This window comes from Berghia stephanieae, chromosome 7 (genome assembly GCF_034508935.2).
Source record: "Berghia stephanieae isolate SIO BIC M18660-M18661 chromosome 7, UCSD_Bste_1.3, whole genome shotgun sequence".
Lineage (NCBI taxonomy): Eukaryota > Metazoa > Mollusca > Gastropoda > Nudibranchia > Aeolidiidae > Berghia > Berghia stephanieae.
In genome coordinates this window covers 24624674-24640655 of record NC_088366.1, presented here as the reverse complement: position 1 = coordinate 24640655, position 15982 = coordinate 24624674, and the positions used below count along the sequence as shown (strand labels likewise).

Below are 15982 nucleotides of genomic sequence, written 5' to 3'. Positions count from 1 at the left end.
GCCAGAAGACAATAGACAATAAAAATTCCACTCACTTTTCTGAATTAAAAATTCACCCCATATACCGGAGCATACTCAATGTCTCAATCGTTTCTATGTTATATATGTTTGTGTTGAGAATATTGGCTATTAAGCTTAACTGCTGGCCAGATAATCTCGCGATGGTTGTGTGGCGAACCCGTGGTCTCCAGAAGTCGGTGAGAGAGAGCTCTAGGAATGACCTGAGTTTGATACGAATATTTTTGTATTCGTCGATAGCTCATACGGTAGAGTCACGTTCTCACCGGCCAGGCGGAGGGAGTTGTCGTACCAATAGGTCGCGGGTTCATACCCCACCACCGCCGCGAAAAATTTTATTCTCTATTGTCTTCTGGCACTTTTCTACTCACTTCATCTCTTGTTGTTACCAACATAAGTGCCTGCTCCACTCACTTTTCTTGATTATAAGTACTTTAAATCACATGGGTGACGTAGGATAAAGTTGGCGTGAGTTTTTAAAAGTACCTGGCAACACTGCTAAAGTTCCCTGCCTTGCGCAATGTAAACAAACTGGCGAGATCGCACTTTCGTTTTCCGAGTCCAAAAATGACCAATGTACATATTTAACATCAGGAAACATGAATAGTAGAAGAGGCAAATGTATTCTGGTTAACCAAAAGAAAAAAACACTTTTATTTACATATATAATTATGTAATTAGAAAAGCTTTTCTTTTCGTTCATTGAGTTTGGTAACTTGTTTGTTGCATCATCATCTCTCTTCTCTTTGACTTTGATCATCTCTTCCCACTTCTCAGCCGACTGTCACGGTACCAATCCCTAAACATTGACTAAAAAAGTGGTAATTTTTGTAGTCAAAGTTAAATACGGTGTTTCTCAAAATTTTTGAATATACTTTTGGTTAATCAGTATCAGTTTTATGCGAAGACAAGTTCAGGATTGAAAATGGCTCATGCATGCATATTAAGACAGTTACACCGTCAAGGCAAAGTGAGTTTCAAACAGTTTCATGATTTTGTTGTAATCGACAAGGGAAGTAGACGACAATTAAAAACATCAGCGTTATCATTATGCTCTTCATCAGCGAGAGATCCACAGAAAATTGGAATGCATGCTGCCCCGCCAACAACATCAGTACAACATAGCCAAGCTGTGCAAGTGCAAGGCCAATATGAACCAACTTTAATTGCAAACCCATCCCCTTCAACAAAAGTGACGCCAGACAATACACATATAATACACTCAATTACGACTGCTGATACAGTCATTCCAGAATTAAGTGCCAACACTCAGGAGTTACAGTTTTCCAAAAGTGGTATGTGTATGTTCATTTCACCATGTCATTTTTCTTAGCGTAGTAGCAGTTTGAGCTTAAGTCTGAATAGTCTCCTGTGGCTAATCAGACTCAAACTGTAATGTACGTGCACAAACACAGGGGGGAACACAGTGCGGGCAATGGGCTGAGCATGGAACTGATAAAAGTAGAAGAAGACTTCAGAAGAAGTTCTGTGTAAACTTGTTACAAAAGATTTTTATTTAGATCACAGTAACTTTGTATTTTGTTCCTTTTTAAAGATTTTTAAATCTTTACTTTTTAATTTCTATTGGACTTCCAATTAATCAATGATTTTGTCTTTCTCGTCAAATAAATCAGGTTTAGACTACATGTTAGGGGTTCCCAATAGCTCAGTTGATAGAGCACTCGCTTCACAAGCAAATAGACTGAGATCGATCCCAGGTGCAGTCTAGAATTTTTTTTAGAGCCCCCTGTCCACCAGCAGAGATTGGGTTGCTGGGTATGTTAGATCTGGCAAAAAGTTCTTTGCGATAGACTATTGTCCTATCCTATGGGCAGCAAGCAATTGCTATTGTCCGTTTCACGCTATAGAAATCAGAATAAACTCCGGCTCCATGGGCCAGATGGTTCTGAAGGACTACTACGTAGACTACATGTTGATAGCTGCTGTATCATTATTGTTATTTTCATTTGTATTATGTAATTGTCAATAATTTAAATATATTTTTAAAAAATAAAATAAAAAAGAAACTATACTGCCACAGGAGATTATTCAGACTCGAGTCCGAATAATCTGTTGATTGCACATGCCCATCGGAAATTGAGTCCGAACAGTCACGGGACACTATTCAAACTCGAGTCTGAATAGCCGTAGCCTTTTCTTTATTGTCTGTTTCAGAATATCACATATAGAATAATATTGCCTTATTATACTTTTACTCCCAATGATAGTGTGGTTTAAGTTGTTTGAACTAGGTAGCCATTGAGTCCTGTTTCATTAGGTCTTAATCTTATAGATTATGGATTACCAAAGTGCCAATGTCTCGAGTTCTTAGCTCTTGGCAGCAAGTTCTGTATCAGTATCACCAATATTTATATACACAATTTTAAGAAATACAAAATAAATGTTATCTGAAATGCTGATTTCGGATATTTACCAACTGAGAAGTTTGCATTTCCTTGAAGTGTGACAATGTAAAGTCTCAACATTTTTGACTTGGTTTTATTTGGTCGATAGTATTATTTTTTTTTTCAAAAAGAAATAATTCTCATTTTATCTACAGTATTGTATAAGGGCATAATATTTTGACCGCAAAAGAAGATTTGTAAATGTAAAGGGAATTAGTCGAATTTTTAAAAACATTCTTTATCCGTTTTTGATTTTGAATAATTTTTTTTAGTTTTAATTGACAACAAATTGAAGTATTATCTTTATAAAAGTTTAAGATGACAATGGATTTGCCTAATAATTTTTTATTTTTTTTAAATAATCCAACAGATCTGTCCAATATTGTAGTGAACCAAGTGGATCCAAGATCAATAAACAGAGTATATTACTTTGATTCTTTGGCTTTATCGAAAAGATTGGAGGCTAGGGGTAAGACTACTTTATCATAGATTATTATTTGAGGGTTGTGGCATTAGTGGGCAAGCAGTAATTTTGCTCATTTTGTAAAAAAGTAAAGCAATGTTGTGCGTGACAAATGACCAGAAGAGTGACAATTGCACGAGTCTGCTCCACATTGTCGCCTTTGGTTAGGCACATCACACATATTGCCTTTCGTGGCTGAATGAGTACCTGGTTAATCAACAATGCTTGATTTGTTAGAATGCTTGTCCAAAATTGGTGCCCACTTTCATTATGTGAAATGGAAAGTTTCAAATGCATGATTTAGTAATAAATGGACCATTTGTGACATGCACTGAACATGGGGAATCTATGGAGAATGATCATATTTATATTTTGACTAATAATTATCCATCTATCTTTTCTTGTGAGAATGAATTGCCATTTTCGCAATCAATTTATAATGGAAATTTCATAAATCTGGTTTTCTTTTTTCCTCTGTGAAATAATTAGTAATTTATATTCTATCTTTATCCATTAACAATGTGCTTAGTTAACATTTTTCATGAATCATAGACAATGGGGAAATATGATACATTGTCCAACTAACATGGTGGGCAATAGTATTACTGGGATTAGCATTGGGTCATAACTAATTGCACATATATTAATTTCAACGATTGCTCATATATTTTGAATAGGAGAAATACAGTATAATACACTCTTATCTACAACTCCTTACCATCGAAAGTTTACAACAACTGTGCTGATTTTAATTTTAAGCTTAAGTGCTATCTGTATTTCTAGGATTTACCAGAGACCAAGCAGAGGGATGCGTAGAATGCTTGCTGGAAATAATTGGAAACACATTGGAACATCAAGCTAAGCATATGATAACCAAATCTGAACAGGTAAAAATAAATACAATGAATGGTAGAAATCTTGGATTGCAATCATGTTGCAGTGATGTTTCCATGTGCAAGTCAACATCGGGCATTTTTCCCCTGATTGAAAATCCTTCTTTATTAATGGTATTATATTTCTACATAGTGCAGTTCAATTGTTTGGGTTTTTATTTTTCCCCAACACCATCTCTCACGAAGTGAAACTTTTATGATGCATTTATCCCAATGATGTCAAGTTTTCTAAATGAGATTTGAACTTGAGGATCCATGCTCCCATAAAGCAATTGTGCAACTTCTACATCAACAAATTTACAACCTTGCCACCACCAAAATCCATTACGCATGTTTTCGATCAGAAATGAAAGCCTACCAAGAAGATGGCCAAGGACAGAAATAGATGGCAAATGCTCGTAGAGGTCCTATATTCCACAAGGAGTGAAGAGGATTAAGTAAGTAAGTATATCTTCGATCAGGAGGCATTTGGGGCATTTTGGACTATTTGGAGCTAAGAGTGGTGCATTTGATCTGGCAGAGTTTGAGAATCTGCAATAAAGTCTGATGTTATTTACTCACAAATAACTCCTGGTGAATCGTTAATCATATCTTCAGGTCTCTTCACATTTGGCTGACATTGAGAAAATGAAAGAATTTGATTTTATATAAGGAAATTGGGAGGGAAAATAAAAGTATATATAAGCCATGTTTACTATTGTGTCCATACGTGTTGATTGCACTTGAAAAGCTCACTATATGCACTGTCAAGATTGTTTTATTCTACACATACATTTTTGATAACCAACATATTGCTACTCTTGAAAATAGATTAAGTCAAACTCGATTGAGCTTACATATTGTGGTGTTTCTATGGTTATGATTGAAAGGATTGCATTCTTGGCCCTTTGACTTTTAATATATATTTTTTTTAAAGAGACTATGTTTTCAATGGCTTTTATTAGTTTGATATAGTATTCAATCAATATTTTTTTCCATTATAGAAAATTGCTGAACAACAATTGCACTCTGAGATAACGTCTGTGAAGAAAGATATGGTGCTATTACAAAAAAGTGAATTTTCAGCCCTTCGTACTGAAACAGAAGTAAGTTACTTTCAAGTTAATTGTTTTCTTTCTTTGTCTTTCTTGTTTTCTATTTTTTCTTTCTCTCTCAGTTATGATTGCGTTTACCCTGTATGGGTCAATGGATTCCTTACCTGTCCACAGCTTTTCTATCTCTTCTATTACCCTCGCCATCTCATTTGTTCTTTCCATATGGTGTTGTATCCTTGCTCTGAATTAAGACTGATACTGATAGGCTTCCTGTGCACTCTCCATAGCCTTTTGCTGAGAGTAGTGGATGGATATGGATATAAATTATTTTTTTTAGGGAGAGATGAAATTTTTTTATATTGTAAAATTTCTCTTGTGATTTAGTTTTTGTCACAGTTAGGTTCCATTATATGTTTCTATCCAACCCTTTAGATTGTACCTTTTGGCTGTCCCTCCAGGAAAATGCCACTGCATCTGCAAAATGCAGCAGCATAATTTTCCTTCCACATGTCTTTGTTGCATGTTTTCATCTTTTTTATATATTTTTAGTTAATTAAAGAAAATAAAGTCCTTGTCGCATATTTCACCTTTTTTAAAATTGGAGTTTTGTCGATTAAAAAGAGAAACACCTTACGGTCTGGAGCGAGGCATGGGTACAGAAAATCGTAGTGAAATCCCAGCGTGTATGGTTAAATAACTGGGTGATATGTTGGTCCAATATTTACCAGAGCGGTCGGGGATGTGGCAGTTAAGACAGTGGACATATTTTTTTATGTTTTGTTTTTTTAAATTTTTGATGTTTTGACTTCAGATTCTTGATCAGCGTCAAATTTACAATAGATTTGATACCAAGAGCTAAGTATCTTCTTCAAAAAATTTTGAAATTAGAAATAATTTTTTTTTTTTTTGTTAATGTATGTTTTTACAATTTTGAGTCAGGGAGCAATTTTATCATCCTTTCAACATTTATATATCGGTCTACTTGACAAATTATAATATAAGATTGACAGATGCCAAAGCCTTGACTACGTTATAATGGGTGTGAGTATTGATGCAAAGTGCCTAGGTAAAATACTCACAACATAATGATAATAATTATAAGAAGAAGAAGAGGAAGAAGAATATTGATGATAAGAATGATAATAATAATAATAATAATAATAATAACAATAATAATAATGGTAATAATAATAATAATAATAATAACAAAATAATAATAATAATAATAATAATAAAATATTAATAATAATAATGATTATAATGATAGTGATAACAATCCACAAAATAGAAAATTTTTTTTGTGGTTTACATTACCTGATTGCAGCGGTCAAACTATTCACACCAGGTAAACAAAATTAGACCAGATCATAGGAGGGGGAGGGGGGGGGGGTATCAAGCTAGGAAAATTGACCAAATTTGAAGTTTCTGCATTGAAATTGGCCGTTTTGTGAAAGGAGGACATAGGCCTGGGGTGTAAAATCACACAGGGACTGAAATAGGGTTTAAGGGAATAGTTCTGCTGTTTTCCTTAGTTGTAGCATAATCAATCAAAGGTTTTTATAGAATGACGACATATTCAACTAGCAAATGAAGTATGTAATAGGGGTAGTTTTTGTGACGAAATCAGCTTATGTATTAAGTTGCTTTAGGCTGAAAATCCGTCAGAAGAGTCTAACGTAATCTAGCTTATGTGATAATATGCTTGGCTTGGTAGTGGCTTTAGTATTTGCAATATCATCTTTAAAATTCAGAAAATTTAAGAACATTGAACTTAACTTATTTGGTTTGTTCCCTATATGGAAGTGTGAAGGAATACTGTTCTTTTTATACAAAGGTAGGCCTGATAACATTGTGAGGTTAAGAGAAATGGATTCTGGGTGGGATTCTTGACCTCCCATAGCGGGCAGGGAGGTACATACTGCGTCTTCTATCCCCTTATATCTGTTTTCAACATGCTTTCTGTCTTTGTCTTGGAATGAGATTACTTGGTTTTGTCCTGGCTGGGAGGGAAACAGTCAAATGCATAGTTTTTGTTTTGGGAGATGATATTTTTTTCCTTGTAAATCATCTCTCTGTTATGTATTATTAGATTTGTTATTTTAAATGTATAATGTAAGCATTTGAGTGTGTTCCTCTTTGTTGGATTTTGTGCTTGTGTCCGGATGAGAATTATATCTGATCTCAAGCTAAGTACATTGGTGGTATGCTCTTTGAATCTACATCTGATCCCTATTTGTTCCCAGTTCCCCTTTGTCTTACTTTCTCTTGGCTGCTTTAATTGTAATTCTAGAACTTTTTACTATCCCATTTTCTTCTTTTTTACTGGCGCTGATATAACCTAAATGTGTTGCAAGCGCTGTAAAACACTTAAAAACAAACAAACAAAACAGAAATGGATTAATTTTTTTCTTTTAAATTAGGTTTCTTTACAAATTTCTTATGAATGATAATGTTAATGATATTAATCATTAATGCTAATGATAATAATTGTTGCATAACTTCATTTGCATTTGCTCCCATTTTTTTGGTATTCAGATGTCGATTGCGACAATTTTTAGTGGCTTTCGATGTTTTGAGTTGAGATCTCTGTTGCAGTCTTCTTTATTTTCTTCTGCTTCTTCTTCTTGCTTTTAAATTTGTAAATTGTTTGCTTGTTTATTGTAAGAAACTATTGTTGCTCTTTCATTCAAGACTTATATGAATAAATATATATGTACAAATTGCATCAGCATCACAACAACTCTTCGCATTTTTTGAATGCATAATTTGTAGTTTCTGGCATGATTTCACTTTTTTTGGGGGGGATAATTTGGGGGAGAAATGGCATTTTCCTGAAGGGACAGTTTTGGCTATGATATGACGGCAGTGTCTGTTTGGGACTTTAAAATGGTTTGGAACTCGTTATGAGGATTTAATGGTCCTGGATCCACTTCTGATTTTTGTTAAACTTGTTCTCTTTGTCTTACTTTTTTCTTGGGTTCCGCTTGTTTGCTTGATCTGATTTGTTTTTTTTTTTTGTTGTTGTTGTTGTTGTTTTTTTAACGATATAAGTGTCCTTTTTTATGGGGACTAAGAGGAGGACATAGTAGTGCCATAAGCATTCCTAAATGCAAACAAACGTCTTTCAATCTTGAGGTTACTACAGAAAATAAATAGAAAATCTACCTTTTTTTGTTATCAGAGGCATTCCCTCACTTTCTGGGGGGTTTTTTTAAAGCTATAATTTGATTATGGATCAAATCTGATCATTTCAGAAAATCAGTATAGATATAGCCCGGATACAAAGTCATTTTCAAGATGAAGTGGTGAAGCTGAAAGGACAGTTCACTTTGGATGTAAATTTGGAAAGAGGTAGAGCAGTGGAAGCAGTGAGTATATATCCTGGTTGTTGCTGATGATAATATGATATATACAGAATAAAGTAAGGTTTCGTCATTTCTAAAATAAACGTAGAATGTAAGATCTTTTGATAAGTTTTAAGGTGCACTGAATTGTATATTGTGCACTGGAAAGAGTTATGTGAATCTTTCAAGTAGGGCCCAAAGAGTTATTGTAAATCAGTCAATTATATATAATACCAGTTAAATCAGGGGCATTATTATTATTTTTTATTTATTATTATATTATTTTATTTATTTATTATTTCTTATTATTATTGATTTGTATTGAACTAGATTGGAAGGTGTATGATTATTCCCAACTGCAATCCAACAGGTGTTTTACCAACAATCATTACTCAAATCATGGATTTTAAAAAAAGAAATGCATTCTGATATTTTCTTCCTCACTGTTGATCTATTTTGAATGTGAATGACTTTTAACGCGATAGTTTGCAATACACTCCAGTGCGGTTTCCTTGAACACACGGTTTTGTCAAACTCATGTGAATGTCCCAAATATTTTCCTTTTTGTTCTTTGTTAACGTTTAATTCCTTCCTCAAACTAATTTCTCCCAGCCAACATAACAAAATTAAAGTAATTAAAGGGTTTTATAATGTGACCATTGTTGTTTTATTATGACATTTACAGTTACATATGTCTGTATCTATCTATACTGCAGGTGTTTGTATACACTATGATACACTCACACACTCTATCGCCGTTTCACAAAACCCACATCTCTCTGCTTATTCATATCACTTCACCATTCGTTCTAATTTCAATGCCACCCACCATGATTTGCTAATGGTTGGCTACGACGTTAATTGAATGTTGTGATACAATAGTTCCTCCCCCACACACACACCAACCCCTTGTAACATGTCATGTATAAAGTTATCTCCCTAAACATATCAATAAAATAAATATACAATAAAATTCCCTTTATTCATCCTCGAGCGGAGATTTGTCTTTGAGTCTATTCCAAGGGAACACTGGAACAACCCAATTGTTGGGGACAGGTGGCTTGCTAGGGCCACATAACCTGATGAATATTCAAACTAAGTATCTTTCGGAAACAAAGCAAAGACCATATCGCTAAGCCACCCCCACACACAAACCTATTTGTTTTGGCAATGCACTCTTTCCTCTGAGTTTTTTCATGTCCCAAGGAGATTTAGGAAACCATACTTGAGTGTATAATAAATGGTCACAACATTCATATAGTCTTTGATTTTCTAAGCTGACAAAGGAGAGCTCAAGATAAAGTTTGATGGTTTTGCACCCCGATACTTGCAGATCTACCTAATACTGCTGTGTATTTTATTTTAAATACTCTTTGAATTATTGTTGCATTGACTTGTTGGATTGTAGTTGGTCTCTCCAGTTGAAACGAAAAACAGGCATTATGGCTTTGCTTTGTTTTCTCATCTCAGATTTTGAAAAATAATTTCTCTTCTTGTAATAGCATGCTGTCAGTGAGAAGAACCTTCAAATGTTGAATAATAAGATTGAGACAGAGATTGCACACTTGAAAACAACCTATGAGATTTATCGGAATGACATTTTCAAGTATGCTGCAGGTTAGTATTATAATTATATTGCATGCAGCTCTTTTGCTTAAATTCTGCATAGTGTTAGTTTGTGGGTTAGTCTGTAGATAAGACAATGAGGGTTGAAAATTATTTTTTTTTAAATAATAAATAAAAATCAACTTAGTTAATTATTCTCTTATTTACATCTATTGGATTTGTAATTGACAAAACAATATTTAAAATTTCTCGCCAACTCAGCTGTTATATGGACTTCAGAAAATGACAATGAAAAGTTTAAATTGTCTTTCCTAGACTAAGTAGGTTTTCTATTAAATTTCTTTTTTTTTTTTTGTGTGTGTGCACTTAACCAGTTGTCGGTAGTGTAAATATTTTTGTAAGACGAAATGCATTAGAGCACACTCATAACAAATATGCTTCTAACGAGTTATGGAAATGGAAAAATTATTTCTTCTTAAATAAAGAACTACTGATTGAAGAAGAGCGACTGATTCATGACTTACACTTTTTTTTTCTGCTTTGGGTCATTCTTTATAGCCATGCTCTACAGTTTAAGAATAAAATAGTCTCTTTCAAATATTTCCAATAACTGGATTAAAAAAAATATATATTATAATTTTTAAAACAAAGATTATGCCCTTGAGCTGATTTACTACATTTTAAGCAGTTGAGCGTTATGATAGCTCAGTGGGTAGAGCATTTACTTTACAAGCAAGGAAGTTTTACCAGTCCTGGTTGCTTTCTATAGATAGAACAAAGAGGACGTCACTCTTGTCTCTGTTATTGTTTTTTGCCATCCACGTTTATGAGTACTTCTCACTAAACTGTATGAACCAGACTATAAAAGTTCATGGTTACACATAGTCTTGTGTGTTGGTCCTTTATACTTCCGGATGGCAATGTTTTGAACTTCTTAGCCAAGCACATATTATCTATATAATTTTTTCTTACCCTCCTGTCCACTAAGTGTTGGTTGGGTAAATGGGTCTCTTAGATATGGCAAAAAGCACTTTGTGATAGATTTTTATCCTATCCAAAGGGTTGCAGGCCAGTGTCATTCTGTTTATTGCCTCATTTTTTTTTTTTTAAAAAGGCTTTCTGAGATGAGTTTCACATTCTACAGTTATGTCTTTATGTCTAACTCATAAACAGTTTCAGATTAAATGCATTTATTCAAATAATTATATTTATTTATTTTGCCTTCTTCTTTTAAAACTTTTGTCGTTCTAAATGTCTATGTTTTGCTTTTATTTCTTTTCAGGAACTGTGCTGACTTGTACCACATTGATTATTGGTTTCATACGGCTCTGGAAATGACACTATTTTTTATCATAGATTATGATATTTAACTTATTTGGTTCTGAATGAATTTTTCAATCGTGCCATACTGAATAATAATGCATGACGTACAAAGGGAATATACAGTACAGGTACATACTATGTTAATTTAAATTATCATTGTCACATAAAATTGAAACAAAGTTCAGTGTAGATTTCCCTCCAATTTGATAATTTTGACATCGTTTACAGATGACATAGTTGTTTGGCCCAGATGCAGTTGAATTTTTTTATCTGATCCCCCTGTCTACCCACAGAGATTGGGTAGCTATTTTTTTTAAAAATTGTTTTAGATCTTGTCAAAATTATACTTTGTAATAGACTGGCATCCTATCCAAAGAAGAATTTGTTACTGTCTGTTTAACGCTACAGAAGCTCGGATAAAAGTCTGGCTTAATGGATTTATAGGGAGGATTGACTATTTTGCAGACTGTATCTGTCATTTTGAGTGTCAATAGAAAGAGACTAGCATAGCAAATGGTATGCATTGGAATTTAGCCCATTTTGATTCTGCTATGTAATATGTAAATGGACCTTTAATGAAAATCGGTCGATCATTTGTGCCATGGGGCAAGTGTAATTTATACTTTTACTTCATTTACCCTCCAACTCCAGACATGTCATTCATGTATAACGAAAGATTTGTTATTTCACTATACAGTGCAACCTCTGGATAGAGACACCCCTGAAATCAGGTCCTGATTTTTTTGCTATATATTATTAGTAATTAAAACCCCAAATAGCGATAATCATTTAAGTAAAACCCTTGTTTAGTGACATTTTTTTTCATAGTGTAGTTGATTATTTATTTATCAAAACCAATGAGTTTTCAAGAGGGGTCAAATTGTTGTAGTGTTTGGCCAAGTGAGGTTCTATTTGGCAACTTTTAATGTTGAAATTTACCATGAGGACCTCTGGCAGCAGCAGTTTCTAATGGTCTCGCACTTCAATAGTATTATGATGGTCTATCCATGCAGCAAATTCATTGCCACATTTGTGTACAATCACAAACCGGCCCAGTAGCCTCGTAGCAACACAATGTTTGTCCAGATGTTCTGCAGTTTCTGGTTCTTTGTCACAGCATATGGCGCTACTGACAGTGTAATTACCGATAACTGACAAATCAAGCTCAGATAAATGATACTGACACAGGTATAATGGTGTTCGAGCACTATTTTTAAAAAACATTGACAATACACTTTGGAGAGTGATTAACTGGTAAACCCTTTTGTCAGCAGAAAATACTCATTATAACGAGGTTGTGACGTGTGTTATGAAAGGCATGATGTCCGTTCATTGCAGTGTTATTATTACGAGTCTCTCCATGCCTCCCTTTTCTGCCATCTTGAAAACTCCTGGAATTATGACATAATTTTCCGGTCCCGGGCAATTTTGTTATCCAGGGGTTGCACTGTATCTTCGTTTAAATTTTCTTTAATTAGAAATTGATAAACTAAATCAAAGAGTTTAAAATTCCCACTTTTCATTGATAGAGATACTGTGCGACATGTCTATTAACGACATTGCCGGAACCAGAAAAAAATTGTTTTTGGGAGTTGTTATTGTGGAGCAACCAAAAATGGCAAGGGGTTGGCTATGGTTGTCTTTTTCCAGCAATCTACCCTTAAATATTTTAAATTGACATTCATATAAAACAAGAGTGAAAATAATGCATTTTTGGTTTAGAATACAGATTTATTTCTTCAAATTTTGATTTTTATCAAAAAATGTAGGCCTACTTACTTATCCTCTTGGTGATTGATCAGCACATAAGGCTGACATGAACATGACAAGGTGGAACACCATCTGTCCCACGACCAACCACTAGCTTTCATTTCTCTTCCGATGCTCCTCCTCCAGGTCTCCAGCCCTCTCATTCCCCGGGAGGGGGGGGGGGGGTCCACCTGAGGCTGAATGCTATCCTGGGAATGGCACTCGGATCCATTCTGAGATGGCCTACTAATAGATTAAAAAATATTTTTTTGGTTAACAGGTCTAATACTAATACACCCAAGAACTATAATAACAAAATCACTTGAAATATATTTAGTGTAGTTGTGATACAATAAGTTTTGTTAAGTCTTAACTTTTCGTTGTTATATCTAAATGTCTCAACTATTGAACAGGCCATGGATTTTCACTTCTTCATTTGTACAATGTTGAATAATTGAAAATTTGATTGTAGTTCATATGCCTCTATATAATCTGATCAAACGTGTAAAATCAGAGGTGTTTGCATTTTTGGGAGGTACTTGTTTATAGTGAAATCTCACTTTAACCCTTCCCTCAACCCACCATTCACTTTACCCCTCCCCCTTCCCTCAACCCACCATCTCTTTACCCCTCCCCCTTCCCTCAACCCACCATTCACTTTACCCCTCCCCCTTCCCTCAACCCACCATCTCTTTACCCATCCCCCTTCCCTCAACCCACCATTCACTTTACCCCTCCCCCTTCCCTCAACCCACCATCTCTTTACCCCTCCCCCTTCCCTCAACCCACCATTCACTTTACCCCTCCTCCTTCCCTCAACCCACCATTCACTTTACCCCTCCCCCTTCCCTCAACCCACCATCTCTTTACCCCTCCCCCTTCCCTCAACCCACCATTCACTTTACCCTCCCCCTTCCCTCAACCCACCATCTCTTTACCCCTCCCCCTTCCCTCAACCCACCATTCACTTTACCCCTCCCCCTTCCCTCAACCCACCATTCACTTTACACTTTACCCCTCCCCCTTCCCTCAACCCACCATTCACTGCCATTCTCACTTATATCACAATTTATTAAATGACAATAAAAATTTTGAATTGTGTCCAAGGGACTGCTTTGATATGAGGATGACATTTATCAAAAATGCAAATACAATGTTTATAAATTTTGCTTTTTGCAGCAGCTGATATAATTTTGCCCAAATAAAAAGTTAATATGTTTTTGTCATCAAAAAATACCACCCTGCTTTCATCGAAAATAAAAGCTTTTATGTAAATGCGTTCTCGACTTATACTAATTTATTTTGTTTTGTACGTTTTATGTGTAGAAGTACTTTGGCATGTTGTAAAACATTGTATTTAAAAAAAGAAGAAAAAAGCAACTATTTCTGATTAGCGCATAACAGATGATTTATAAGGAAAAAAGTATATCTCCCAAAATAAATATAAAGTTGACTGCCTCCAACCATGAGACCCATGGAGCCGGAGTTTATCCCAGTTTCTGTGACGTGAAACAGACAATAGCATCCTTTAGATAGGATGCTAGTCTATCGCAAAGTACTTTTTGCCAGCTCTGATAGAACCAGCTATCCGATCACTGCTGGGGGGGGGGGGGGGGGTCAGAAAAAATCTCGACTGCAACCGGGTTTGATCTTGGTCCCTTTGTGTGTGAAACGAGAGCTCTACTAGCTGAGCTATTCAGACCCCCAAGAGACAGAAAACAACATGTCAAAAGGAGATGGAAAACACAGCAAGAGTTTGCCCACCTTGGGAGGTCAAATTACCCCATCCTGTCCGTCAATCTTCAGTAAAAGACTCTCGTTTGAGACAATGGTCTCATTCCAAACATTGAGCCATAGGGAAAGGGCAAAATGGTGAACTGAAGTATAACAAATCTATGGCCATCAGGGCAAATGTTCATGCCCATCATCTGTTGTATAGCATGTAGTGTAGTACTTCAGCAAATAAAGATTGAATTTATCGTGGTTTCCAATCAGAAGGGGATAATTGCTCTCTATCCTTTGGATAAGATGCAGTGTACTTCCCGCCATATTTAATGGATCCAGCTACCCAATTACTGTTGGGTGGGCAGAGTAAACTGTTCAAAATCCTTTTATAAGGGCATACTGATGAAAAACTTGATCGAGCCAGCAGACCTAAAGCAGAGTCAGTGGTACAACATTGTCTCTAAAGTAAAGTCATATTAAGCATCACCAGTGGTTGGATGGGTGAAAGTTAAAGCGATTGTAAAGATTCTGGTCCTGGTGTTGTGCACTCAAGTGAGGCACTTTATACATTACCCATACAACTGAAACCCGGCTACAAGTGCAGTGGCGGACTTTTGTAAGAGTTTAAGTACAAAAAGGATGCATAACACTATGACGTGCATTGAGCACTGTTAACTGATCTATATAAATGTTCATATTTATTTCATACAGTTTGTGTGTCAAGACCATGCCACGAAACCTCAGCGACACTCAAATCACAATCACAAGTTTACAGTGTGTAAACAGCAACACTATTGATAGCAGAAAAATAAATATAATTGATTTATTGCAGTATTGATCGACTTAAATTGTGTGTCAAAGGAAGGTGAGAATAATTCCTGTTTTAAAAAAACGTTTTTCTTATTATTGGATGAACAATATTACTGCAATTGCACCGTGCATATAATGAACTTTGAGCATTGCTCCAGGTGACTTAATTGTATTCAAATTGCATTGAAAATAACTGAAAACAACTCGAGCTACAAATTATTACATAAAAAAAAAGAAATATTTCAATAATAAAAAGCCCTATAAGAACAGTAAAGGAAGGTGCCCCAAACGTAAACAAGGTCTAGAAGCACGTGGCAGACCACATGTTCCTGTCTTGACAGCTCACGTTCCAATGTAAATTATAGAAAAAAATAACCTTTAAAATTTGGCTGTTATGTGGCAAAAGAAACACATATTCATAAATACTCGATCACGCGTCAAATAATATCTAAATATTGATTTTTTATTAAACAAATCGTAAAATTTATCAAAAATTACTGTCGGTCTATTTTTAGACCACGGTCAATCTCATTCTCCAAAATCAATGCGCTTGTGTGAACAAAACAAGAACTATTTGAAATCTGGTTTTCGGAATAATTTAGCCATATACAAAGAATTTAAATAAATAACTATTTTATTTGTACGTATTTGT

General features: G+C 35.0%; 1 protein-coding gene across 6 annotated transcripts; it reads left to right on the top strand.

Annotated features, from left to right (window-relative positions):
* The first annotated feature begins 528 nt into the window (after nt 1-528).
* LOC144976932 (mitochondrial calcium uniporter regulator 1-like) lies at nt 529-14070 on the top strand. 6 transcript variants are annotated; one of them, XR_013646196.1, is made up of 9 exons: nt 529-633; nt 908-1313; nt 2794-2892; nt 3670-3773; nt 4763-4864; nt 8068-8181; nt 9660-9774; nt 11006-11726; nt 12486-14070. XR_013646196.1 is itself a non-coding variant. In XM_078921548.1 (8 exons), exons 2-8 carry the CDS (start codon nt 944-946, stop codon nt 11059-11061), a joined length of 960 nt encoding a protein of 319 aa, XP_078777674.1. In that variant the 5' UTR covers nt 529-633; nt 908-943; the 3' UTR covers nt 11062-14070. The 6 variants fall into 6 exon arrangements, 3 of the variants coding, with proteins under 3 accessions (XP_078777674.1, XP_078777673.1, XP_078777672.1); XR_013646195.1 differs by having other exon boundaries at nt 529-639; XR_013646194.1 differs by having other exon boundaries at nt 535-594.
* The last annotated feature ends 1912 nt before the right edge of the window (nt 14071-15982 follow it).

Excerpts from the sequence above, each read along its gene's own strand:
- LOC144976932 (XM_078921546.1), top strand. Across the intron at positions 1,314-2,793 it reads GTTACAGTTTTCCAAAAGTG|ATCTGTCCAATATTGTAGTG; the intron begins GTATGTGTATGT and ends ATAATCCAACAG. Across the intron at positions 2,893-3,669 it reads GAAAAGATTGGAGGCTAGGG|GATTTACCAGAGACCAAGCA; the intron begins GTAAGACTACTT and ends CTGTATTTCTAG.